Source organism: Carica papaya, chromosome 9, assembly GCF_054855325.1.
Source record: "Carica papaya isolate Zhongbai chromosome 9, ASM5485532v1, whole genome shotgun sequence".
NCBI lineage: Eukaryota > Viridiplantae > Streptophyta > Magnoliopsida > Brassicales > Caricaceae > Carica > Carica papaya.
This window is the reverse complement of record NC_142317.1, coordinates 34,856,292-34,882,908: the sequence shown is the minus strand read 5'-3', so window position 1 is coordinate 34,882,908 and position 26,617 is coordinate 34,856,292. Positions and strand designations below refer to the sequence as shown.

The 26,617-nt window shown below is 30.1% G+C and overlaps 3 protein-coding genes, 1 non-coding gene and 2 pseudogenes across 4 annotated transcripts; 5 read left to right on the top strand and 1 right to left on the bottom strand.

Moving 5' to 3' along the window:
* Positions 1-1,512: 1,512 nt before the first annotated feature.
* Positions 1,513-3,359, top strand: LOC110818442 (berberine bridge enzyme-like 21). The gene has a single exon (XM_022047346.2). It carries the CDS (start codon positions 1,595-1,597, stop codon positions 3,185-3,187), a length of 1,593 nt encoding a protein of 530 aa, XP_021903038.2. The 5' UTR covers positions 1,513-1,594; the 3' UTR covers positions 3,188-3,359.
* A 3,629-nt stretch (positions 3,360-6,988) lies between these two features.
* On the bottom strand, positions 6,989-8,787 carry LOC110818437 (tetrahydroberberine oxidase-like). Its single transcript, XM_022047333.2, has one exon. It carries the CDS (start codon positions 8,607-8,609, stop codon positions 7,053-7,055), a length of 1,557 nt encoding a protein of 518 aa, XP_021903025.2. The 5' UTR covers positions 8,610-8,787; the 3' UTR covers positions 6,989-7,052.
* Positions 8,788-11,601: 2,814 nt separating this feature from the next.
* On the top strand, positions 11,602-13,420 carry LOC110818451 (berberine bridge enzyme-like 26 pseudogene; annotated as a pseudogene).
* Positions 13,421-21,411: 7,991 nt separating this feature from the next.
* LOC110807599 (monolignol oxidoreductase AtBBE-like 13) lies at positions 21,412-23,313 on the top strand. The gene has a single exon (XM_022032767.2). The coding sequence runs from the start codon at positions 21,460-21,462 to the stop codon at positions 23,044-23,046; it is 1,587 nt and encodes a 528-aa protein (XP_021888459.1). The 5' UTR covers positions 21,412-21,459; the 3' UTR covers positions 23,047-23,313.
* Positions 23,314-24,294: 981 nt separating this feature from the next.
* On the top strand, positions 24,295-24,378 carry TRNAY-GUA (transfer RNA tyrosine (anticodon GUA)). The gene is given in 2 exon segments: positions 24,295-24,331; positions 24,343-24,378. It is a non-coding gene; the product is annotated as a tRNA-Tyr (tRNA).
* A 368-nt stretch (positions 24,379-24,746) lies between these two features.
* Positions 24,747-26,342, top strand: LOC110807614 (berberine bridge enzyme-like 24 pseudogene; annotated as a pseudogene).
* Positions 26,343-26,617: the final 275 nt, after the last annotated feature.

Below are 26,617 nucleotides of genomic sequence, written 5' to 3'. Positions count from 1 at the left end.
CAAGGTTACCTAAGATTAAATACAATTATGTTGGAGATTTTATGACTGCATTTTAAGATTTACACTAGAATATATATGGTGTAGTGTTCTTGCAGGTAGAATTTTGTTGAGTGATGATATCCTGTAGAAAGTGAATAATAGAATACAAGTGAATAACGGTAGGACAAATGACTTTCAAATCAAGAGAGTTATAGAGTATGGTCACTAAAACCACAAAATTGTACCTTCAAAACATGGTGCAACTTATATATCCTGATGGACCTTGACAGAATTGGGAGTTAATTGATAACTTAAGTCAATGAAAAGGTATTTAGTAGATTTGTAGCATTTCATCGAGTAGATGATTACTACCAAGCAAAATAATTTAGAGATTTACAAAGTATGGTAGCTATACATTTAAATTTGGTTAGCGTAAAGTTTGGAGTATATGTTTCATAGAAGAGACAAAATTCTCGTCCAGCTCTCCAATGTTCATATCGAATAAAGTTCAAATAAAACTAGTTTTTCCTGCACTAAACGCTTGTCTTATAATGTATATTATAATATCATCATATGCAAAGATGAAATAATGTTAAAACAATGACTTTAAGTGTTGAACGCCAAAAATATTAAAAGAGACGAAAAATGAGTGATGAGAGTATATGGATAAAAAAAAATATATAGTATATATAATACATGTATATGAAACAAATCAAATAACAAATCGAAATATTATTAAACAAATAAACATTACGTTCAAATTAATTAATTCTTTTTGCTATTTCATATCGGGTTTATTTTAATTTTTTTTTTAAATTTGGATTTAAGTTTTTGGAATTGGAATACTTTGACTTTTTTTTTCTTACAAAAACACGATCGAGTTGACTTTTTCTTTGGGGAGAAGATGATCAAGTTGACTTTTTTGTATTAAAAGAAAATTATGAAATTTAAAAATGTGTGATTGGTGGGAAGTGATATTAATTCTATACATATGGAATCTTGTTATTCCATGAAAGGTGCAAAAAATCAAAATTTTAAAACATGTTTGATAATTATTATTCGTCTCAAAAATTTAATAAAAAATATAAAAAAATTTATAAAATTTTAATAAATTTTATTTTTTTTCTTATAAGTATTAAAATTTTATTAGTAATAAATTAGTGATATCTTAATCATAAAATAATAGTGTTTTAAACATAAAATAAACATATTTTAATTTTAATAATTATAAATTAACTGATTAGTGATTTTTTTAGTGGATTAATATTTTAATTTTAATAATTAAGAATGTTTGGTGGGGTTTTTTTTTTTAAAAAAAAGAATTATTAAATTTAAAAACTTTATTCGCATTTAATGGTATTAAAACGAATAATCATAATTAAATAATTAAATCATTTAAAACATAATTAATTTTTATTAAATTACTAATTAAAAATATAATACCACGTCATGTGTCTCCCCCGTAGATTCCTCCGTCTCATTAGATTTTTTCTATTTTCCTATTTGGGATTTTCCGGGAAACTAACTAAGCCGTAATAACGCTCCTTTATAAACCAATCAGGAAACCACCGAACTCAACGCCAATCATTTCAAAAACCTTCAAACCAGACCGACAATGGCGAAACCTATAGACTTCATTCCACTCTGTCTCCTTCTCTTCACTCTTCTTCACTCATCTTCTGCAAACGAAGATTCTGTTCACAAAAGTTTTCTGAACTGCATGATCAAGGAAACAAATCCAGAAATCTCAAACACCATTTTCGCCAAAACAAACTCTTCTTACACCTCTGTTCTTCGAGCTTATATTCGTAATGCCCGATTCAATACCTCCTCAGCGCCGAAACCCATTATTATTATAACCCCGTTGGAGGAATCCCATGTCCGGGCTGCTGTAATTTGTACAAAGAAAGTAGGGTTTATACTCAAAATCCGCAGCGGCGGCCATGACTACGACGGGATCTCCTACGTCTCCGATTCCCCTTTCTTCATCCTCGATATGTACAATTTGAGAACGGTAACCGTAGACATGGAGGAAGAATCAGCGTGGGTCGGCGCCGGCGCGACGCTTGGCGAAGTGTACCACGCGATTTGGACGAAGAGTAAAGTTCATGGGTTCCCCGCCGGAGTTTGTCCGACGGTCGGTGCCGGCGGACATATAAGCGGCGGCGGGTATGGAAATATACTGAGAAAACATGGATTGTCTGTTGATCATATGGTGGATGCGAAGATAGTTGATGTGAATGGAAGAATTCTTGATAGAGAATCAATGGGGGAAGATCTGTTTTGGGCGATCAGAGGAGGAGGAGGAGCAAGCTTTGGTGTGATTTTATCTTATAAGATCAAACTTGTTCCTGTTCCTGAAACTGTTACAGTTTTCAGATTAGAATATCTCATGGATCAAAATGCTTTGGACATAACTCATAAATGGCAGTTCGTTGCTCCAAAAACCGACCCAAATTTGTTCATGAGAGTTCTAATTCAACCTGTTACTAGAAACAAGAAGAGAACAATCAGGACTACTATTATCACATTGTTTCTGGGTAAAGCAGATGAAGTGGTTTCCCTTTTGGGAAAGGAGTTTCCTGAAATGGGTTTGAAGAAGGAGAATTGCACAGAAATGACATGGGTTCAATCTGTTCTGTGGTGGGCAAATTTTGATAATGTCACTGAGATTTCCCCAGATGTTTTACTTGACAGAAATCTTGACTCTGCAAATTTCTTGAAGAGGAAATCAGATTATGTGGGTAAGGAGATTGGGAAATCAGAATTGGAGAGTCTATTCAAGCAGATGATCAAGATTGGGAAAGTGGGTTTGGTTTTCAACCCTTATGGAGGGAGAATGAGAGAGTTTTCTTCAACTGAAACTCCATTTCCACACAGAGAAAAGCTTTACAAGATTCAGTATTCTGTGAACTGGGAAGAACCAGGGAATGATGCAGACAAGCAGTTTATGAATGAGATTAGAACTCTCTATGGGTTCATGACACCTCTGGTTTCTCAAAATCCCAGAAGTAGTTATCTGAATTACAGAGATTTAGATATTGGAACCAACACAAATGGTGGGAAAATCTTTGAAGAAGGTGAAGTTTATGGGAGAAAATACTTTGGTGATAATTTTGATAGGTTGGTGAAGGTGAAGACTGCAGTTGATCCAGGGAATTTCTTCTGGAATGAACAGAGTATACCTCCTCATAAAAGTAAGGCATGAAGAGGAAGATGATGAAGAAGAAAAATCAATTGATTTGTAATAATTTACGAGATTATTTTCAAATCTGATTTTATCATGAACACATTATGCATACATATTCACAGAAAAATTAGCTTGTATTATTTGGTATCACACTGAGAATAATGAATTATTACAGATTTTCCCTCTGTTACTTGTTTTGTTGCTATCATGTTGTGTTCGTTGTATCAAATTATCAAGGAGATCTAATTTCGTAGAAACCGCGAGTTCGAAATACAAACTAAAGGATTCTGGTTTGTGATTGCAGAGGAATTTGAAATTTCCATGGCGAGCGAATTGAAGACGGCGATATCCTCTGCTGTGTTTCTGATCTTGCTGCTGCTAAATTCTTGAAGCCATTCAAGAAAGAGTAAAAAGTTCTTTTTTCTAGTGACACGAATTCGTTATAAATAACACATGAAAATTGCAGAGTTCGAACCGTGGATTTTAAAATTAACGGGAACTTTACTAAAACGCCAATGATATAAGTTTTAAGTCTATTAACGTCAAATATTACGAGACAATCGCATTCATACTTCATCAGTAGTCATGAATGACTGATTTTTTTTAATCAATCTTTTCGACGTTAGTTCCGTAAGAACAAGTCAGAAAGACCGAGAAATAGAATCATCTGATTTGATTCGTTCTCAATAGCCATGAAACGATCATCTTAGAGTAATTCTTTTGTCGACAGACGCTTCGTCGTCGTCCTTCATGTATTATTTTATTACTCGGCGATTTAAGGTGATTTAATAAGTCAAAAAGTCTAAAAATTCAGAGCACCAAACATGATGATATGGTACAAACCCATTAGTGCAAATTGCATGACTTTTTTCACTTTCACAATGAAAATTTAGTTTCTAAAAGTCTGACTTTTATATATATATATATATAATTATATAACACATTCATAGAATGTATACTACAAATATTTCAAGAGCTATTATTGAAAATACAAAATGGTCAAAAAACTTTTCCATACCATATTTAATGAGAAAAAAAATTTCAATCTTCTAAAATAAATTTTATTATTGGTTTTTAAAATTTTATAATTAAATAATTTTAATTGTAAATAATAGAATTTTTAATTTCATAATTAGTAAAGCTTCTAATTAAATTTTAATTTCAGTAAAATAGACAATTTATACATATTTTTTTTTTGAGAGCAAATATAAATTTTTATTGGATATTACTTTGTGAAAGTATAAATTTTAATATAAAATTAATGTTATGTTATATATATATATATATATATATATATATATAAATTAAAAAAATTATAAAGTCACGATTTTTTAAATATTTATTTAGTCTTTAATTTATGGATATATGAAGATCTTTAATGTTGTTTGTAAGTCATACAAATATAAAATTTTAAATCTTAATTTAATAATAATTATAAGGTGCTAAAATATATAAATTACATGATATTACGGCTAAAAAATCGATAGAGATATAAATTTTATTCATGAACTTTATAATTTGCATGATATTCTATATGAATACTTTTACATATTTAGTGGTTCGCCATATTTGAAAATTTATAATCTTTATTAGCTTTTATATTATTTATGTTAAAAATTCATGAAATTAATATATAATCTACACACAAACATAATTTTTTAATATTAACATACGTAACAACATATACAATCACATTAATAAATAATAAACTGTACGAAATATTCACGACATAAATATCTCTTATAGAAATCTGAATCACATAATCAGAACTTTTTGAAAGAGTGAGAAAGAGAGAGAGAGAGGGAGAGTACTGAAATTATTTTCTTTTACTATACAATAAATATATTGTTATTATTATCTTTAATTAAATTCTACTTAATTTAATGTTGGATTGTAATATATGCATGATATGCGGCGAAAGATAAAAAAATAATTTAATCTGATCTATTTGTGCTTAAAAATTATATTGTAAGTTAAATATTAAATTTAAAATATATTTGACAGCGAATTCTTAAATTAAAATTATTCGAAAATACGAACATTTTATGCGTATTCACACTGAAACTAATATTTACTGTTCAACTCTTTCATTCACGGAATTTTTTCACAAAACTTTAACAGAAAAATTCTTCAATTTCTCTTTTCTTGGTGTGCGGCTAAATTTTCTAGTTCTCTTCTCCACACTTTTTCAAAACCTCTACACCTATATATTTATCATATACGTATATGTAGGTGACATGGGTGGAGAAGTTCCTTTTGGACTCTCCCTATAGACGTACAAAATTATTTTGGATTCATCCACCTTTTTTTTCACACTTATATATTTATATATATATATATGAAATATATATATGTTTATCTTTTTTAATTATTATTATTTAATAAAATAATTTTATAAATTAATTTAATTTTAAATTAAATTTTAGAATAATCTTAATTTTTATAATAGCTCTATGTATTATATTATTATATTAATAATATAATAATCAAAATATAAATATTAATTTTTTATTTTAAAAATAGAAAAATTTAATTTATTTCAAATATTAATTACATTCTCGATACTAGTAAAAAATATAATAATATTTTATTTAGACCAAAAAATTTATTTATTTGATTAAATTAAATTTTTTAATTAAATTCTTAAATAATTAAAATAATTAATTTATTTATCAAAAGTCAGAACACTCGTTAAGGTACGATCCCATAAATTTAATATTAAACCGGTAGCAAATTAGTTAATAAATTTACTAATTAAGGTTGACATATAACAACACTTTTTAACGACTAGATAATGTAAAATGTACAATTACTCTCAAGAATTTATTAAAGAAATATGTATTACTTTCTTCCGTCATTATTGCTATGGGGTTAATCCTAGGATATGGTTTAACCTTCAAATCTCAATAGGTAATGATTTATGTTTCACGTCAATTATAATTGATTAGTGAATGACATAAAAAATTTTTTTTTTCTTTGATTCAACTACAATGACCAATGTCTTAATTTAGTCATTATAATAAATGACAACATAAAGTTTAAACTTATTATCCAAGTTGACAGATTCCGTCTTAATCAATCATTAATTATACAAGTATTTAATCACACTCAATATTCTTTCAACTGTAGTTCTATAACTATAGGTGTTCAGAATTAAAATATAATAAATGAGTTATCAATGATTCTGATGATCTCAGATCTAAGAAAATTTTTACATTTTATCAAAATAAGAGAATACTCTATTGACAGTTTAAAGTAATGTTAACTATTAGAAATTTTCAATTGGATCGGTTCAGTAATCGTATCTCCATATGCATCATCTATATATGTAATTTAGTTAATAAGATCAACTAATCTTTATCTTATAGAGACTATCACATATATATTAGTCTTTTCGGGTCATTAATGTCTCATTTTGATGATCCAACAACTAAGAACATTTTAAATTAAATCATAAAAGATTTCACTCTCATTATCAAAATCTTCATCTTGATGTAAAACCTATAAATTTAATTAAGTACTTTATCACATAAATTAAACAATAAGATAATAAATATGATAATAAAATACTGTTATCATATATTAAAATAAATTGTCAAATAATAATATATTCAATATATTACACGAATAATTGGATCGTAGACTTATAACACTTATATCCCCAACATTGAACTACTATAAGTTTTTGATTATTCACCGAGTTGTAAGCTCATTTTATCTAATCTGTATATATAAGATGTATATATGGAAGATAAATTTAGAAAGAGTTAAATACAAAAAGAGAAGTAATTAGATATATATAGCAAATAAAGTAGTCCCTTGCAATTTATTTAATTATCTCCATAATACTACATGCATTCGTTTAAGCACATCCCTAATTGCATTACTCTAATATTGGAATGCTCTGTTCATCCTTGAAAAAGTTTGAAGGATCAACAGCAGTTTTCACATGAACAAGTCTCTTGAAATTATTCTTGAAATACTTGAAGCCCCAAGTGCTTGCTTCTTCAAAACTTGTATTCCCATCAATTCTATTCATGCCCAGATCAAGATCCCGTCCATTTAAATACGCAGCTCTTGGATTTTTAGAAACATAATTTCCCATGTAATTATATAAGCTTCTCATCGACTTTATATGTTTCTCACTTTCTTGTTCATCTTCCCAGAAATCTGAATACTGGAGACCATACATGATTCCACTTCTGTGAGGAAAAGGAGTTTCGGAATCAGAAATCTCACTGATTTTTCCTCCGTAAGGTTCGAAATGGACCCGGAATTTTTTCTCTGCAAGAACAAATTTGTATAAACCTTCTAGACCAGTTTCTGAAATAGGGTTCTTCACATAGTCTGTTTTGGATTTGAACGATGTTCGTCCACTGCGATTAAGCAATAGATCGAAATGAGAATTTGGCGAGAATCCAGCAAAGTAAAGGACAGATTGGACCCAGTTCATCTCTTTGCAGGCTTCTTTAGATAAACCCAATTCTGGAAAAGCTTCTTGCACTACAAGGAGAAGTTCCTGAGTCTGTCCAAGAAACAAGGCTTCGAAGGAAATTATAATACTTGGTTCTCCATGTGGATTGCTTGTAGTATCGATGTTTTCCATGGTTGCATGAAGATAAATCTCTTTAGGTAGCTTATATGCAATGTTTTGCCATTTTTGGAGCAGTCTGATTGCTCCTTGTTTCAGTGTTTTCTCGATCTTGAACACGGTCACTATTTTCGGAACTGGACTGAGTTTGATTTTCCATGAAAGAATGACTCCAAAACTTGACCCTCCACCTCCTCTAATGGCCCAAAAAAGATCTTCTCCCATGGATTTTCTCTCAAGAATTCTTCCATTCGCGTCAATTATCTTTGCATCTATCACATTATCAGCTGCTAAACCATATTTTCTTGATATCACACTCAATCCACCTCCACTTATATGTCCTCCGATTCCAATAGTGTGACAAGTCCCAGCTGGGAAACCGTAGCTTTTACTTTTCTCAGCAATCTTATAGTATAATTCACCTGTTGTCGCACCAGATTCAACCCATGCACACTCGTTTTCCACGTCAACATTGATGGACCTGAGGTTGACAAGGTCAATGATCATGAATGGAAGATGAGATAAGTAGGATGAACCCTCATAGTCGTGGCCGCCACTTCGGATCCTTACCTGCAAGCTTTGTTTCTTGGCACAAAGAATGGCTGCCTGAATGTGGGATTCATGAGTAGGAGTGATAATTAGTTCAGGTTTGAGAGTTGAGTTCAAGAATCTGAGATTTCTGATTGAAGATTTCAAAACAGAAGAATACTGCGGATCATTTCTGGTGAAGATTATGTTAGAGGAGGATTTTAAATGGGAATCAAAACATTGCATAAAGCCATTGTAATAAGCTAGTGATGGAGTTGAAAAATGCAGAGAGATAAGAATCAAGAATAACAATGAAACCATGTTATTGAATCAGGCACTGAGGATGATTATTTACATACATACAAATATTATATATATGTAGTGTGTGTGTGTGATGATCATGTACATGTTAATGGGGTAACTCCACTTTAATTATTACAGAACTTTGTGATGAGGGGCCTATATTCACTGCAAATGAAGGACATATTATCACAAAACATGAACCTATAATGATCACAATTTTGTGGTGGGTAAGAGGTGGAGGGTGAAGAGATTCAATCAGTTGCTAATTATATATATTACAAACATGCATATGTATAGTACTGGGAATTTCCTAAAATAACAATTTACATCTCTCTCACATATTAATTTATAAAGTGTTATCAGTGAATGTATGAATTTCTTGAAACACTGTATACTTTTTTCTTTCTTTTCTAAGATGCAGATTCCTAATTTTTCAATAAAAATTCACATATTTTTTTTTATTAATTATATGATACTTACATAAAATCCACATTTTTATAAAAATAAGTATTTACGATCGAGTCAAAGAGTGAATGATTATATTGTTAATTTTTCGTAGCCGAAATAAATATATTTCGTTAAGTGAGTAATACAACACAACAAAACATACAATCTGATTCGTACTCAGAGTCTCTAATTCAAAGATGCAAACTTATATCATGATATGATGGACGATATAAAGAAATTGTCTACATCAATTCGATCTGTAAAACAAACGAATATTGGATCAAAGTAGTAATAGTAGAAAATGAACTTTATTTGCTTTTCTTCAAAATCTTTTAATATAAACCCGTGATCGATGATCATTTTGGTAATTACAAGTATATTAATGAAAACTGTTTTCATTATCATGATTATGAAGTGTAAGATTGATTAGTATCATTTGCTTTTTTTTTTTTTTAAAGTTTAGTGAGCACCATCTTCTTTCTTTGGAAATTTTTTGTACGGATATTAGTTTTAGTATTATTTTTTATACAATAAAAAAAGAAAAGAATTAAAAAATGATACAAAACAAAACTAACAATCCATCAGTCTTCTGAAACAACGAAAGAATTTAATGTGGTTGCTAATGAGAGACTCATAACTATTAAGGAGCTACGTCGCGTCGCTAACTAAAACATTGTTGCTTGACTAAGGATCTAAGAATCTAATTTACTTCATCAAGTAAAAGCTCACATTCTCCGTATTGTTGGTCTTTTGGAGGCTAAGAAATAATCTTTGAGTATTAACTTTGACAATGAAATTTTATATGCTTCTTCATCGTATCATTTCAATATCAATTCTCAAAACTGACAATTCTATTAACTCTATTATCTATTGATGTAACACTTCTCATTCTTGTAAGAGCTATTTTACTTTTATACCCTATTCATTGCGGGTTGGTTATTCGTCAGCACGGGTTTAGCTTACGATGTGTTTGGAAGCCCTCATCCAAACGAGTATTTTACAGAGAGCCGACAAGGAATTCCATTAATAACTGGCCATTTTGATTCTTTAAACTTTTGTCTAACCATCATTTTTTAATAAAGCATCTGTTCAACTTAGAATAACCCTCTAGAAGTTACGCCATGAAATAGGATATATGGATAGGAGAGATAGAAATGAGGTGCATTGTTCGTTCACATAGTCTACTTATAATCACACAAGTCTTTTTACGAAATTTATGTTCAGGTTAAGAAAGTACGCTCTTCTCCTATTATGACACTATTATTTTCTATTCCACCATATATATATAACGGGGCGAGGCAGAGCGGGTACAAAACAAGTAAATGATTAAACTCACATTTGTTTCATTTTCATTTTAGGTTTATAATTTTCTACATACGCTCGTACCATATCCTGTTAATTATGAACTTTTATTCATTCACTCTATTCTAAGTAAGTTAACGAGTCATCTATCCTAATATCTATTTCTACATGCTATTTTTAACTACAATTCCGTAAATTTTTTACCCAAGAGCGGCAAAAAAGCTTAATAAATCAACAAAAAACACAAGATCGTAGAGCAAGAATAAAAAAGTTCTTTACATCAAGTCAAATGGAAGGGCATTAAAAACCTAAAGTCTCAAGCTTTTGGCTTTTCTCATGGACCACATAGCCTTATCAAGTGGCTGGCATCAAAACCTAACACTACAATCTTACCTAATGTATGGCACATGTCTAGAGAGAAAATTACCATATGCATATTTATGACATACATGTATATATCAAAATAATTTTATAAATAGTGAATTTGTATGATGTTTATTAAATTAATTTAACTTTGTATACAAATACATGTATTAATAAGTTAATTTTCGAAATGATTTTCTTGAGGATTTTTTTAGAAAAAATTAATTTATTACATACATGTAAAAATTAGATTTTTTTGGAATAAATATCGGAAATAATTAATTTAAATGCATGTATTTAATTAATTTTAGGAAATAATTAATTGCATTCATGTGTTAAACTAATTTTATAAAGTAAATTACTTTATAAAGAATTAAGTAGATGTGTGAAACATTTTTTTTTTTTCGAGATTAAAAAGGGTGTCCAAATTTAATGTGATATCTTCATCTCTATCTATCATAATCTCTAATCAAACAATTCCTATATTCGAGTTAGTCAAATATGATATGATACGGAACTGATTAAGTCTTCGTATTTAATAAATCTAATATGATACTTGATTAATTAATTATTAGGGATTGATTAGTTTTACTAACACTTAAATTATATAAATATATAAATAGATTGATCATATTGACTTTTAAAATTTGATGCAGTTCGATCTCTAATATTTTTAGATGAATTCAAAATATAAAAATGATGTCGTGCATATTCCGACCCCCATGTTAGAGTCTTCTTCACTTTGTTCATTGGTTTTTCCATCTAATATAATATAATATAATATAATATATAAATTACAATGCTAACTTGAAGTTATATCTACAAGTAATGATACCACGCTAACTACTATATATGTAAATCATTTTAGTTTAAATGGTCACGTAATAGGGGAAGGAAAAGTTCCACCTATTGCTTGCTTATGTACATGCATATATATATATATATATATGTGTGTGTGTGTAAATACCAGCATAAGTAAGAGTCATGGCAGTTGTACACATGATGAAAATGGTTTCATTGTTGTTCTTCCTTGTTTTCTCTCTAAACTCTGTAATTGCAGCATCAGCATCTTCTGACAAATTTGTGCAATGTTTTGCTTCTCATTTGCAAAACCCTAATCAGATTTCTAAGATCATCCTGGCGAAGAACACTTCTGATTATTCGTCTGTCCTGAAATCTTCCATCAGAAACCTCAGATTCTTCGACAACTCGACGCGACAACCACGGCTCATACTCACTCCATTTCACCAATCCCATATCCAGGCCGGTGTTGTTTGCTCCAAAAAACATGGCCTGCAAGTAAGAATCCGAAGTGGAGGACACGACTACGAGGGCCTATCTTACTCATCCGATCCTGATTTTAGTAAGCATCCCTTTGTACTCTTTGATCTTGCTAATCTGAGGTCCATTAATGTTGATATAGAAAATGAGAGTGCATGGGTTGAATCTGGTGCAACGCTAGGTGAATTATATTATCATATTGCCATGAAAAGTAAAGTTTATGGATTCCCAGCTGGGAGTTGTCCTACAGTTGGTGTTGGAGGACATCTTAGTGGAGGTGGGTTCGGTACAATTTTCAGGAAATATGGTCTAGCAGCTGATAATGTTATGGATGCTAAGATAGTTGATGTGAATGGAAGAATTCTTGACAGAAAATCAATGGGGGAAGATCTTTTTTGGGCTATTAGAGGAGGTGGGGGGTCAAGTTTTGGTGTAATTTTTTCCTGGAAAATCAGATTGGTTCCAGTTCCAAACAATGTTACTGTTTTCAAGATAGGAAAAACACTTGAACAAGGAGTAACAAAGCTTCTCCAAAAATGGCAGATCATTGCTCATAAACTTCCTAAAGAACTTTTCCTTCATGCAGTCATCGAGACAGTCGATTCAGGAGGCGAAAAAACCGTCATGATTTCTTTTGATTCTTTGTTTCTTGGTGGGACTAAAGAGCTTCTTGTTCTGATACAAGATAAACTCCCCGAACTGGGTTTATCAGAATCCGATTGCAAACAGATGAATTGGATCCAATCAGTCCTTTATTTCGCTGGCTTCGAGTCTAATCACTCATTAGATATATTGCTTAACCGCACTACATCACTACAATTCTTTAAAGGTAAATCAGACTACGTAAAAGAACCCATTTCGGAAACCGGGTTGGAAGGTTTATACAAAATGGTTCTTGAAGGGAAGACAGCTTTCTTGATCTTGACACCTTATGGAGGAAGAATGAGTGAGATTTCTGAATCAGAACTTCCTTTCCCTCACCGAATAGGAAACATATATGGAATCCAGTATTTGAATTATTGGGATTATGAAGAAGAGACAGAAAAAAATATTAACTGGATGAGAAGGTTATATGATTACATGGAAAATTATGTTTCGAAAAATCCAAGAGCTACATACCTAAATTACAGAGATCTTGATCTTGGTAAGAATAGATTTGATGGGAAAACAAGTTATGAAGAAGCAAGTGTTTGGGGATCCAAGTATTTCAAGAATAATTTCAAGAGACTTGTCCATGTTAAGACTGCTGTTGATCCTGCCAACTTTTTCAACGACGAACAAAGCCTACCAGTGTGTCCATGATCATGGAAAAAACACACAGACACACACACACACATATATATATATATATATTGGAAACTTTGTTGTTAAATAATGATCTAATGTAAAGCAGAAAACCTGTTTACTTGGACTTCAATATTTAATTTGATTCATAATTCTTATCTAAACAACAATTTTTTGATACTCTTAATTAGTTTAATTAATTAATTAAATTTATTTTTTAAACTAATCTAAATATAACGTAACATTATAATTTTTTTATTAAAAATTTAAAAAATAGTGTTTGAAATTATAAAAAAAAAAACGTGAAAGTACCTCGTATATTTCCTTCTGCCTCAGGTTGTCTCGCGATACCTTTGATAGCTTAGCTCGCAACAGTACCTTCACCAACTCCAAGTCTAATAGAAGCAAAACCAACGGCGAACCCAACAGCAATAACAAAAATAGTAGAAATTAGTGGACTCATGATAAGTTTCTCGCACCAAAATAATGAAACGATTAATGACAGAACTATTTCGATATCTCGTTTTTAGTTCTTATCCACGAGGTTTTTTTGAATCCATATGTATAATATATGTGATTTTTTTTTTTCATTTCTTTTCTATGAACCATTCTTCGAATCTCTCGCTCTTTGTCTTTATTTCGTCCCTTTATTCGTTTAATTCACGCTCAAATATTGAAGAAAGGGAAGAGCTTTGACTCGAATCGCTATCCAAATTCACGAAACAAAATATCATAAATCAAATTTTAATAACGTAAAAAAAGAAAATTACAATACAATAGATAAATAAATCAAATTTGAACATCAAAAGAGCTTTGATCATTTGCTAAATTCTCTATATAATATGAACAACATGTGATCAACTATTATTTTTTATACAATACACTTTCCGCCATTAGTTTAATTCATTTGAAAAACTTGTTCTTCATTTTTTGTATTCTCACATGGCTCCCAAGACTCGAATCTCTGAAAAAGAGATATATTCCACTCGTCTAAGGTGAATTAATTTATTCTTAAATTAATATATACTAAAAAAAATAATTAAAATATTATAGATACATGCACTAACAAATTAATTATAGTTACAAATTAATTTTTAAATATGTTTTGAATTTTGGGTTAATTCGTACAACCATCAAGTATGTGTGTGTGTGTGTGTGTGTGTGTGTGTGTGTGTGTGTGTGTATATATATATATATATTGTGTGCATATATGGTCCACATGTATTGATTTTGAATGGAAGCCAAGAAAAGAATTGGGGTTTAATTAAATTTCACAAGTGCAAGACATGATGGAAGCATCATTAAGTGAGGTCTTACTTGGATAGTGGGAATCTATTTGTATTGATTGTGGGTGAGTTTGTTCATATTTGAGTGAACTACTTAGTCAACTTCATTGATAAAAAAATATGAACTACCTTATGATCCTTCTAGTAATTGAGAATTGAGATCTTATATTTTATTTTTATTTAAAGAATACATATATTTACACATGATATATTTGTAATCTGATTCGAATTTATAATTTTATATTGAATATAATTATTTATTTTTTAAAATACATACCAGAAATAATTTTTCTTTGTCTGTGCAATTGTTTATTAAATATGATTATTGTATTAATGTTCATGTTGTTCTCGTCTGTGATATTAAACACTTGTTATTTAAGGACTGACATGTCAAAATTCACCATGCATATCGCGAAGGAAATAAATGTGCTGACTGATTGGTAAAATTTTGACTTCTCGTTGCAGCTTGATCTTCATCTGCATGCTCATGTGTCAGATGATCTCCAACAGTTTATCACGAACGATGTCACGGGAGTTTCTTAGTTCATGATGTGTTTGATGAGCTCTTAGTTATTTTTTTAAAATTTTTGTCTCTCTTTATAGTTAAAAAATATAATAATTTATTTTTAATAAATATTGATGATTTAACTATTAATAGAATAATATGAAATTATTATTTTAGACACACCAACTCTTCAAGTTTTTTAAAAGTTCAACACATAAGCCACTTATTCTAGACCACCCAAAACTAATTGAAATCAATATTTGGAATAAATCTTGAAATTGAAAACTAATTGTTACCCTATAAAGAACTAAAATCTAAATATGAAGAAACTCCAAGTTACCAAATTGTATTTTATACTAAAATCAAATTCTCTACTTGTCTATATTGATATATGTATTTATATATACATTGTTATTGGAATTGATTGATTTGATTAGGTTTTTGTAGTTTATTTACTTAGTGTGTAGAGACCCGAAACTTAAAAAGAAATAAAGACATGAATTGAATGCGGAAGCAGAATAATAGAATTAAGATTTACATTCCTTACACAATAGTTTAAAATACTCAATAGAATTACGAAAATATCTCTTCTAAAAAAACAAACGAAAATCAAAGAAATAAATGAAAAGTAAACAACTGAACATCTTAGGACGACCTTCACTAGCTTTTGAAAAAATCTGGGTGGTAAACTATTCACAACACTCTTGTTGATTGAGATCTGAATCTTGATTCTCTTGATCTGAAATAGTTAATGAAAATGTGAGCTATATTAACCCAGTAAAAATATCACACTACTCACCGATACAAAAACTGAATGTTGGTAAAAATCATAAAAACAACCAATGAATCTCTTAATTTAAGCAAATTCATTTATCATAAGGAAAATAATTTATTGCATGTATTTACCGTTACGACATTTATAAAATCGACCTATAAAAACAATAATTAAAATAATATTCTACTCTCATATTCAAGTGAGTAAGGACAATAACTTTTTCTTTTTATGTATATATTGATATCCTTGGGAACCCATAGGGATGTCCCACTATGCGTGAACTAATATTCAACATTATCTTTTAACTGGTCATCCCCATACCTCGTCCGATATGAGTCCTAAAAATACAATTCCAAAAATAACTCATCCGGTATGAGCACTAAAAATACCAATCATCGATACCCCGTCCGGTATGAGGCAACATTCACGGTAGGATTCTCTATGTACCTGATCCGTTCACCATCTCTCAGGATATTAAGTGAGACTATCATTCATTAATTCACATGACCAATCAATTTTCTGTTTGTATATTAATTACCAAATTCACAATCAACCGTAATCACGCAAGACAAACAATATATATATCAAGTAAGTACAATTGAATCAATTAACCATTCTAAAATATCATCATATTTTTAAAAATGTAAATTCAACAATCAGTTAAACAGGATAATATAATAAATGACTAACTGATTTTCGGCTCCATTAGTAACCTGTAATTATTCTCAAAATTTTTTAAATTACACAAAATACCATATTACCGATTATTAAGCTTCAATTCTATAACATGGAATAAGGTGAGAGATTCTTACCCGAATCGGTATTCGAAATACCAAACTTTCAGCTACACCTACTACCAGTCCCAAGATTTCTTAAATTTTTTACGGAGATTAAAACATATTTCACGTATCTAAAAATATCTTTAAAAATCCAAAATCGATGTTAAAAATATTTTCGGTCAATTTTGGAATTCTGTCATGACCATCCATGCGCGCGCGGAAATGCATCCGGACCATCCGATCGCAGGCATACGAATTGGCAGCGCGGCGCGCTCCAATTCGTCGGGGCTGCTGACTGGCCGGTCCTACGCGACGTAATTTTTCTTAATTACATTATGACCTCCAGTTTATTATTTTTCTTTCAGAAATACTTTTCGAACTCAAAATTTCATCCATTTTTTTCTAAAATTATTTTTAATTTCATCATCAACCTATTTATTTATTTTTCGTAATTTCATATTAAATAAAAATTTATAAATTTTAAAATTATAATTTTATATAATTTCTTTAATTTTAAAATTAATCTCGGAACAAATTCTAAACCTGCGTGTTGCACAGTCATTGAAAAAAAGTACAAAATCATGGGTAGTGGTTGAATCACAATTATTTGGGTATATCTATTTACTTTCATGGATGATGCTGACCACTTCCGAGACTCTTGAGTGAATAATTAAAATACACGACCATTTTTGTGGAGATTAACAAATCACCTTTTGTTCTTTTTCTTCTTTTCATACACATTATGCGGGAGGGTAGGTGATGTCTCTTTGATTTTCTTTCACAATTTTCTTTGAACTTCTTCCCATCATGTGATCAATGTATATGTATATATATATATATATATGTATATTATAATTACTTCTTCAAATGGGTCTTAAGTACTTTTGAGCACTAAGGCACTTATTTCGATATGGGTGATTTTTTTTTTTTTTATAATTAAAAATAGTCTTTTTATAACCAATACATCTAATTTAATTAAAAATATTTAAATATTATAAAATTTATATATATTATTATAAGTCACATATCATGTAGAAATATTTGTATTTTTTTTTTATAAAATTCAAATTAATAATCTTCAAATAGTTACAAAAATTCTAATCCCTACTACAATTAATTTTTTTAAAGGATTCTTTTGGTTGGATACTTATAATTTGTAATCTAATTGATAAATGTTTAAAATAATTATGAATATATAATGGGAATTAATATCCCAACATTTAATATAATTATAAATATATAATTATATTTTTAAAATTATACAAATAAAAGCATTCAATGAGTTTATGTAAAAAAAAAAAAAAAAAAAAAAAACCTCTATAAAAACAATTAATTAACATATTAAATAAGATTTTGTTTTTACTAATCCTCCATAAAAATTAAATCCAAAAATTAAAAAAAAAAATTGGGTTTGGCAATTTATAGCATAAGATTGACATGAAGCATACATAATTCACTTAATTAATTAATAAATAATAAGAAAATTAATAAATATTTATATCAAAATAAGAATATTTATTATTAAATATTAAATATTAAATACATACTAAAAGACTCTTTTGTGTGTGAACTAGACAAGCATTGTGGTTTTGGTGCCTATGAAGTCCTTATCCGCAAACATCTTTTGTCTATTCCCTTTATCTCTTTTCATTTACTTGTACTTTCTATTCTTCTACTCGTTATTACTTTACTACTATTTGAAAAACTAGCTTAAAATTATATGTTTATATAGGAGTATTTACAATTTTGAATTGAAAAATGAGTCAAACTAGACCAAATAAATCGGATTTGGCTAGACCAAACAATAGTTTAGTCGTAGACAAAATTCTTGGCAATAAAAAAGTAAGAGATATATGAAAGTTTGGACATACAAGGTCTAAATCAATTCTGAATCTCTGATGGAGAGTTGATATATTATCGGTTCTATTCTATCTAATTTTTATTCAATCCACACTGATTACATGAAAGTTATTTTACTTTTTTAAAATAGTACTAATGTACTTGATGATCATTTACTTTGTTGCATTTACAAGTTATTATGATACCAAGAACATAGTGGTTTATTGGTCAGGACATTCGTATTCTACTTCAAATTCAGATGTCCAAACTTTATTATGGATGTTGATTTTGCTACTTTGTGAATATTTTATACACCGTGGTGATTGGTGTATAATATTTGATTCAATTGAATTGATAATTTAACTCACTAGTGCATTGTGTTCATAAGACTGCAGTGATCAAGTTTGATAAAGTATCAGCAAACCTGTTACCTCTCTAAGAAAAATAAATATTTTGTAGCAATTAAATTCTCTTAGTTAGGACAACTATTAAGAGTTAAAAAAATCAATCTAAACTTTATGTACTTAAAAAAGAATTCAAATGTGCACGTCGAATTTCAATTATTACAAAATTAAAATGTGTTAATAAATAATGTTATGATATTAAGAGTAAAAACGTAATTAAAAATGAAAAAAATTGAATGGAAATTAAATCACATAAAGCATAATTTTATAAAATTTCTAAAGAAGGAAAATTCGAAAAAGAAAAAACCAACAAAGAAATTTAGACTAATGTTTGCTAATGTGTAGACAAAGTTCATAGTTGACTTGAAAATAAATGGAAGTTGAATTCAAATCAAAATGGAAGAACCATAAACCTAAGTTTTTCAAAAATATTGACCAACATTTAGTGTGTATATTCATATTCATTTACAAATTTAGAAAGAAAGAAAAAAAAAACCTAGTGGGTTTAGTCAATTGAATGAAGAAAGACAAGAAATAGCTATTTGATTTTGACCTATCTTAAAAATTGGATATTTATAAGTTAATAATTATATTAGTTTAATAATGTTTAAAAGTGAATTATTAAATTAATATTTGAAATTTAAAACGTGTTACAATTTGGTCTCTATTGTTTTTGGTTACGATTTGGTCGCTAATATCTTTTATTTACTTAAAACGCCTAGCGTGATATAAATTATGTTAGTTTCTGTATCAAATTAGACATTTGAAATAAATTGAAAACGTCAATGAGCCAATTTTAACGAAAAAATATTAAGAATTAAATTATAATAAGTGTCAAATTTTAGAAATCGATACAATAAATTGTCCTGTATTTGAGGATGGTATAGTTCATAAAATATTAGTTTTACTCAAATAATAAAAATTACTTTCAAAAGAAAATATAACAAATTAGATAGAAATTTTTACTTTGTTAAAGATTTTTTTTTTAACATTTTAGTTTATTATCATAATATTTTAATGTTTCTATGACTAACTTTCATAGAAAGTTTGATATATTTGTGCTTATAGTACTCTAAGAACTTAAAAAAGATAACCTTAGTTATTTTAGGGTCAAGTAAGGGGTGTGAAAAGACCGAAAAACTGGACTAAATTGACCCTTTTGGTCTTAAAACCTAGGGACCAAAGGACTAGTTTATTTCAGTCTAGTTCATGTAGGAAGAATTAAATATGATAAAAAACTTAAATCGGAAATGTAAGATCTCGTGTAAATCTTAAAAATTATAAAGTTAAATCAGAAATTTACTTGAATCTATCATGACGAAGTAAATCAATGCTAATGATATTCTATAAACCTTGCGTAAGTAGAACTTTGCTTACTCGATCTTATGTTTTTGTCAACTTATCGAGAAGTAAATTATAGTAAAAACTTACCCTTGGCAACACTTAAGCAGACGGAACTTTGGAGGCCTCAAACCACTAAGTATTACCTAAATTTTATTTAACTTCACAACTCCCAACCTCATTCCCTTCTATTAAGGTAAATTTAGAACCACATAGCTCCAAAGCCTTGTATCCATCAAAATGACTTTAGAGTCTCACATGCCTTACGCTCTTTAAAGATAGGGAGCCTTACCATCCTTCATAATTGCTACCATTTGTAATTTTTAGCCATAAGCCATGGGGTCCTAATGCCTTGAGCTATCACTAGAAACCTCCAATATGGATCTTTGAATCCACCTTCACAGTGCCGAGATGTTCCTTAACCCATTTTTTTGTCTATTTATATTTTTTTTCTATATTGATAAGACACAGATGATGAAAAAAGACACAAAAATATCTAAAAAATATAAGAAAGAAAAGTAAGAATATCAAAATGGATTACATACATCCAGGAGAAGCTTCCAATTTGAATATTTTTCTCGAACTAATCAAAATGGATTACATACATCCAGGAGAAGCTTCCAATTTGAATATTTTTTTCGTACTAATTTATGGTTTGTTTTTCTAATTAAATATATTAATTTATCATCGGAACAAAAGGAGATTTTTGAACATCATGGACTGATTTAGCTAATGAACCAAAACATAATACGGGGCACTAATTATGTTTGCTAAGCTTTGTCGATTTGAAATAATTTGTTACATAAAGTAGGTTTAAAAAACATGTATTTCGTAAGAAAAAAATATTTTTTAAAAGGGTTAAATTCAATTACGATATTTCAATACACAATTTGAATTTAATTGTGCATGTATATTTAAAAATACATTAAAATTATTGTTTCATATCTTTATTTTTATACAATATATAATAAATATGATATACAAATACATATTAATTTATTTTTTAGTTCCTATCGAGATAAGCATGTGAAATTCTTTTTTAAAAAAAATTAAATAGGAATCGGGTCCCCGAGAACCTGACCCGTAATCAACGCATGGTCATCTTCTTGTTGACCCGAATTGTAAAATGACCCTAATGACGTCACGCTTCGCTCATTAACACGTTTCAACTCTGTGCTCTGCACATGGCAATACCGATATGCTCATCTCTATATATAATACCATCCCGAAAACCCACAACTCAAAACTTAAATCAGACAACAATGGCGGCTTCTTCCATCCTCTCACTCTTACTTTTTGTCCTCTTCTCGTCAGTTCCCTCTGTAATTTCAACTCTTCAACAAGATTTCACCTTTTGTTTCCTTCAAAATTCCGAGCTTTCTTCTCCTATCTCATCTGCATTTTACAGTCAGAGCAATGCTTCCTTCACTTCTTTCCTCGAATCCTCTGCTCAAAATCTCAGATACTTAACACCATCAATGCCGAAACCAGAATTCATCTTCACACCTTTCCACGAAACCCACGTCCAAGCAGCTGTTATCTGCTCTAAACAACTCAATATCCATCTCAGAATCCGCAGTGGAGGCCATGATTATGAGGGTTTGTCTTACGTTTCACAGATCGAGTCGCCTTTCATCATAGTTGATCTTTCCAAGCTCCGGGGAATCTACGTCGACATCGAAGATGACAGCGCTTGGGTTCAGGCTGGTGCAACTATTGGTGAACTTTATTATAGAATTGCAGAGAAGAGCAACATCCATGGATTTCCTGCAGGACTCTGTACCAGTTTAGGCATTGGAGGTCACATTACAGGAGGTGCTTATGGTCCTATGATGAGAAAATATGGACTTGGTGCTGATAATGTTGTAGATGCTCGAATTGTTGATGCCAATGGGAGAGTCCTTGATCGTGCCTCCATGGGAGAAGATCTGTTTTGGGCAATCAGAGGTGGTGCAGGAGCAAGTTTTGGTATAATTCTTGAATGGAAAGTCAGATTAGTTCCTGTTCCAGCAATGGTCACAGTTTTTACCGTTACTAAAAGTTTAGAACAGGGAGCAACTGATATTTTATATAAATGGCAACAAGTAGCTGCTGAGAAACTTGATGAAGATCTTTTCATTAGAGTAATCATACAGAAAGGATCAGGAACCGTAACAACATCATATAATGCTCTGTTTCTCGGCGGGGTTGATAGACTTCTGCAAATAATGAAAAACAACTTTCCTGAATTGGGTTTGACACAGAAAGATTGTATTCAAACAAGTTGGATCAGATCAGTTCTTTATATTGCTGGGTACCCAGGAAATACCAAACCGGAGATTCTACTTCAGGGAAAATCAACATTCAAGAATTACTTCAAAGCAAAATCAGATTTCGTGAAAGAACCCATTTTGAAAACCGGGTTGGAAGGGATTTGGAAGAGGTTTCTCGAAGAAGACATTCCATTGATGATATGGAATCCTTTTGGAGGGATGATGAGTAGGATTTCTGAAAACGAAATTCCTTTTCCTCACAGAAAGGGAAACTTGTTCATGATTCAGTACGTGAATGCATGGCAAGACGGTGAAAAGAACATGGGTAAACACATGGAATGGATTAGGAAACTGTATAATTATATGGCTCCTTATGTGTCCATGTTACCTCGAGGTGCTTACGTGAATTACAGAGATCTTGATCTGGGGATGAACAAGAAGAATAATACAAGCTTTATACAGGCAAGTGTATGGGGAGTTAGGTATTTCAAGGATAATTTCAACAGGCTGGTGAAAATCAAGACCAGATTTGATCCTGGAAATTTCTTCAGGCATGAGCAGAGCATTCCTCCACTTCCACTTCCACTTCAAATCTAAAGAGAAGAAGAAGAAGAAGAAGAAGAAGAAGAAGGAGAACTGGGCTTACTTAATATTCTTGCCTAATGCTAATTATGAGTAAATTAGGGTTGTAGGTAGGTGGGTAAGAACACAGAAATAATAAATGCTAAGTTATATATATATATATATATATATAATATAATATATATATATATATATAGTAAAGTGTTAAGAAATGTGTAGAAGAGTGATGTAATGGTCTTGGCATTTATATGATTTTCTTCAAGGCTTTAATTTCTCTGTCAATCTCTTCAACTACTACTAGTTATATTAGAATTTAATTCTAACAAGTGTTTAAATTCTATATATAAATAATTTATTTAACTCTTTAGATTATTGATTCGAGTCGAACAGTATTTTTATATATAATTTTATTTAAAAATTATTTATATTATATTATGAACGAAGTATATATATCTTTTAGTTGATAAATGAATTATTATAAACGTTGAAAACTCAATTATAACTTAAATTTGATCTCCGTATACTAATTTTCATCTGGCTCATGTCCGTATCGATCATTATACGATATTATTTGGAAGTGCTAATTATTTGCGTTCTCTAAATTATGTTTGGATTAAGGTAAGACGGAGAAAGAAAAACGAGATGATACTCACTGTTATTTTTTTTTTGTTTATATAAAAATAATAATTAATAAAAAAAAATAAGATAATATTTGTTCGAGATTTAAATGTGGGTTGACATTTTTTATCGAGATTTTTTAAAATAGTATTTTCATTTTTTTTTTCGTTCTTTATGATTTTTTTTTAAATATTTTGAACAATTATGTAATGGTGAAAAAAAAATTATTTAATTTATAAATCCAAAAAAAAATAAAAAGAAAATACTCATTATTATGAATTTAATATATATATATATATATATTTTACCTTTCTAAATTATAAATAACACGTGCACAAATATAATCAAACATACACATCATCTTTTGACTTACTCATAATGACAATTAAGATGATAATTTTCTGTTGGTTATTATCATTATTATTTATTTTATTATTTATTATATTTTTATTTTTATTTATTATTTTATTATTTTTATTTTTATTATTTTATTATTATTATTTATTTTATTTATTGGTTTTTTATTTTTATTTATTTTATTTATTATTTTATTATTTTTATTTTTATTTTTATTTTTCTGTCATTTTTTTATGTCATTTTTTAGCCTGCTAATATATTTTACATATGTAAGCCTTAAAACACAAGCCGACCTTAGCTCAGTTGGTAGAGCGGAGGACTGTAGTGGTGCAGATAATCCTTAGGTCGCTGGTTCGAATCCGGCAGGTCGGAATATCACAATTTTTTCATTTCAATTTTAAGATTATTCTAAAGCATACATACAGCCATTGATTTTAAAACTTCATATTTTTTTTTCTAAATCATAATTATAACGTTTTTTTATTAAAATCAAATTATGGTTACAATGAAATTCCCGTAATATCAACCGGAATTAATGCGTTTTAATATTTTAATTAACATTATAACATCTCTAACTTTAACGAAAACTTCATTCTTCAATTAAAATGTTAATTAATTGTTATTTATAACACTGTAAATGCTTTCAGATTCTTGTGTAACGTTTTAACTCGTAAAGAAGCAAAAAATGTAAAGGGTATTATATATAAATCATATTATGTGTACAAAAATATTGAGGAACAATGGGGAAATCAAAGTTCTATCTCATCTTTACATTATCTTGTTTCGTGTTTACTCTTTCTTCAGCACTTCTTCAAACTATTCCCGCATTGTTTGCCGATTGTCTTGTTAGGAATTCTCCATCTGCTGATATAGGAAAACTGTTTTACCCTCACTATTCCCCTTCCTACTCATCCATCCTCGAGTCTACTGTCCAAAATCTTAAGTTTAACTCCTCCTCGCTGCAACCCTTCTTCATCGTTACACCGTATAATGTTGATGATGTTAGATCTGCAGTGATCTGCACACAAAACTTCAACCTCCAACTAAGAGTTCGAAGTGGAGGTCATGACTATGAAGGCTTGTCTTACAAAGCAAACGCGCCTTTTGTTCTCGTTGATCTTGTCAACCTTCGACGTGTGAGTGTAGACTTAGAGAATCAAACTGCTTGGGTTCAATCTGGTACTACATTGGGTGAGTTGTATTATCAGATTGGTAATCGTAGTCAAGAACTTGGTTTTCCTGCTGGAACTTGCCCTACAATAGGTGTTGGAGGACATTTTAGTGGTGGAGGGAAAGGTACATTAACAAGAAGTTTTGGCCTTGCGGCTGATAATGTTCTCGATGCAGTTTTGGTTACAGCTAAGGGTGAAATTCTCAATAGGACATCAATGGGAGAAGAGGTGTTTTGGGCTATCAGAGGAGGTGGAGGGGCAAGCTTTGGTGTGATTGTTGATTGGAAGATCAGGTTGTCTCCTATTCCTGAAAAAGTTACTGTCTTCACCATCTCTAAAACACTGCAACAAAATGCGACAGAAATCATATATAAGTGGCAAGAAGTTGCGCCTCAGTTACCGAAAGAGCTATTCATTAGACTCGTCTTAACAATTGGCAAAGACTCTCAAGGAAACACAACTGTGATAGCCATATTTAGGGGCTTGTATCTCGGAAATGTTCATAGTCTGGTTTCCTTGATTAACAAGAAACTCCCAGAACTTGGCTTAGATTCCAAACAATGCCAAAAGATGAGTTGGTTAGAGTCTATATTATTCTTTGATCGAGGCCTAAGACCAGGAGAATCTGTAAGTATTTTAATGGATCGTAATCGTTTATACACCAAAGGTTTCTTCAAAGCAAAATCAGATTTTGTTACTCAACCTATTACACATGAAGGGCTAGAAGAAATATGGAAGGTAATAAAAGAAGGTGATTCAGGTGTTTTGATTTTGGATCCTTTTGGTGGGAAAATGAATGAAATTCCAGATTCCGAAACACCGTTTCCATTCAGAAATGGAACATTGTACAGTATACAATACTTCACCAGTTGGCGAGATCCTAAACCAGAGGTAGAGATGAGTAAGATGGAGTGGATTAACCGAGTCTATAACGCTATGACACCTTATGTTTCCATGAACCCTAGGACTGCATATCTTAATTACAGAGATTTAAGCATTGGAATGAATGCATTTGGGAAACATACCTACTTTTCTGCAAAATTATGGGGTGAAAAATACTTCAAGGGCAACTTCCCAAGACTAGCACAAGCAAAAGCCAAGGTGGATCCATTCAATTTTTTCAAGAATGAACAAAGCATCCCTCCTCTGTGGCTCAACATTTAAAACCTGTAATTTTCTTGAGTTAGGAAACTTAACTTTCTTCACGAATTCATGGATAATAAATACTTGATTTAAGACAAATAAATAAGTTGTCTAAATGGATACCAAATCTTCTGTCCAATTTCTTTCTAGTATAAAATTTATTAGGTTTTCTTGCCTGCCTTTAACATGAACTAGTAACTGATGATTCATGAATAATGAGAAAATAATATGATTAACAAGCATGAACAAATGAGAAAAAGCAAAAGCCGCAAAGCATACATGTATATGTTGTGTGT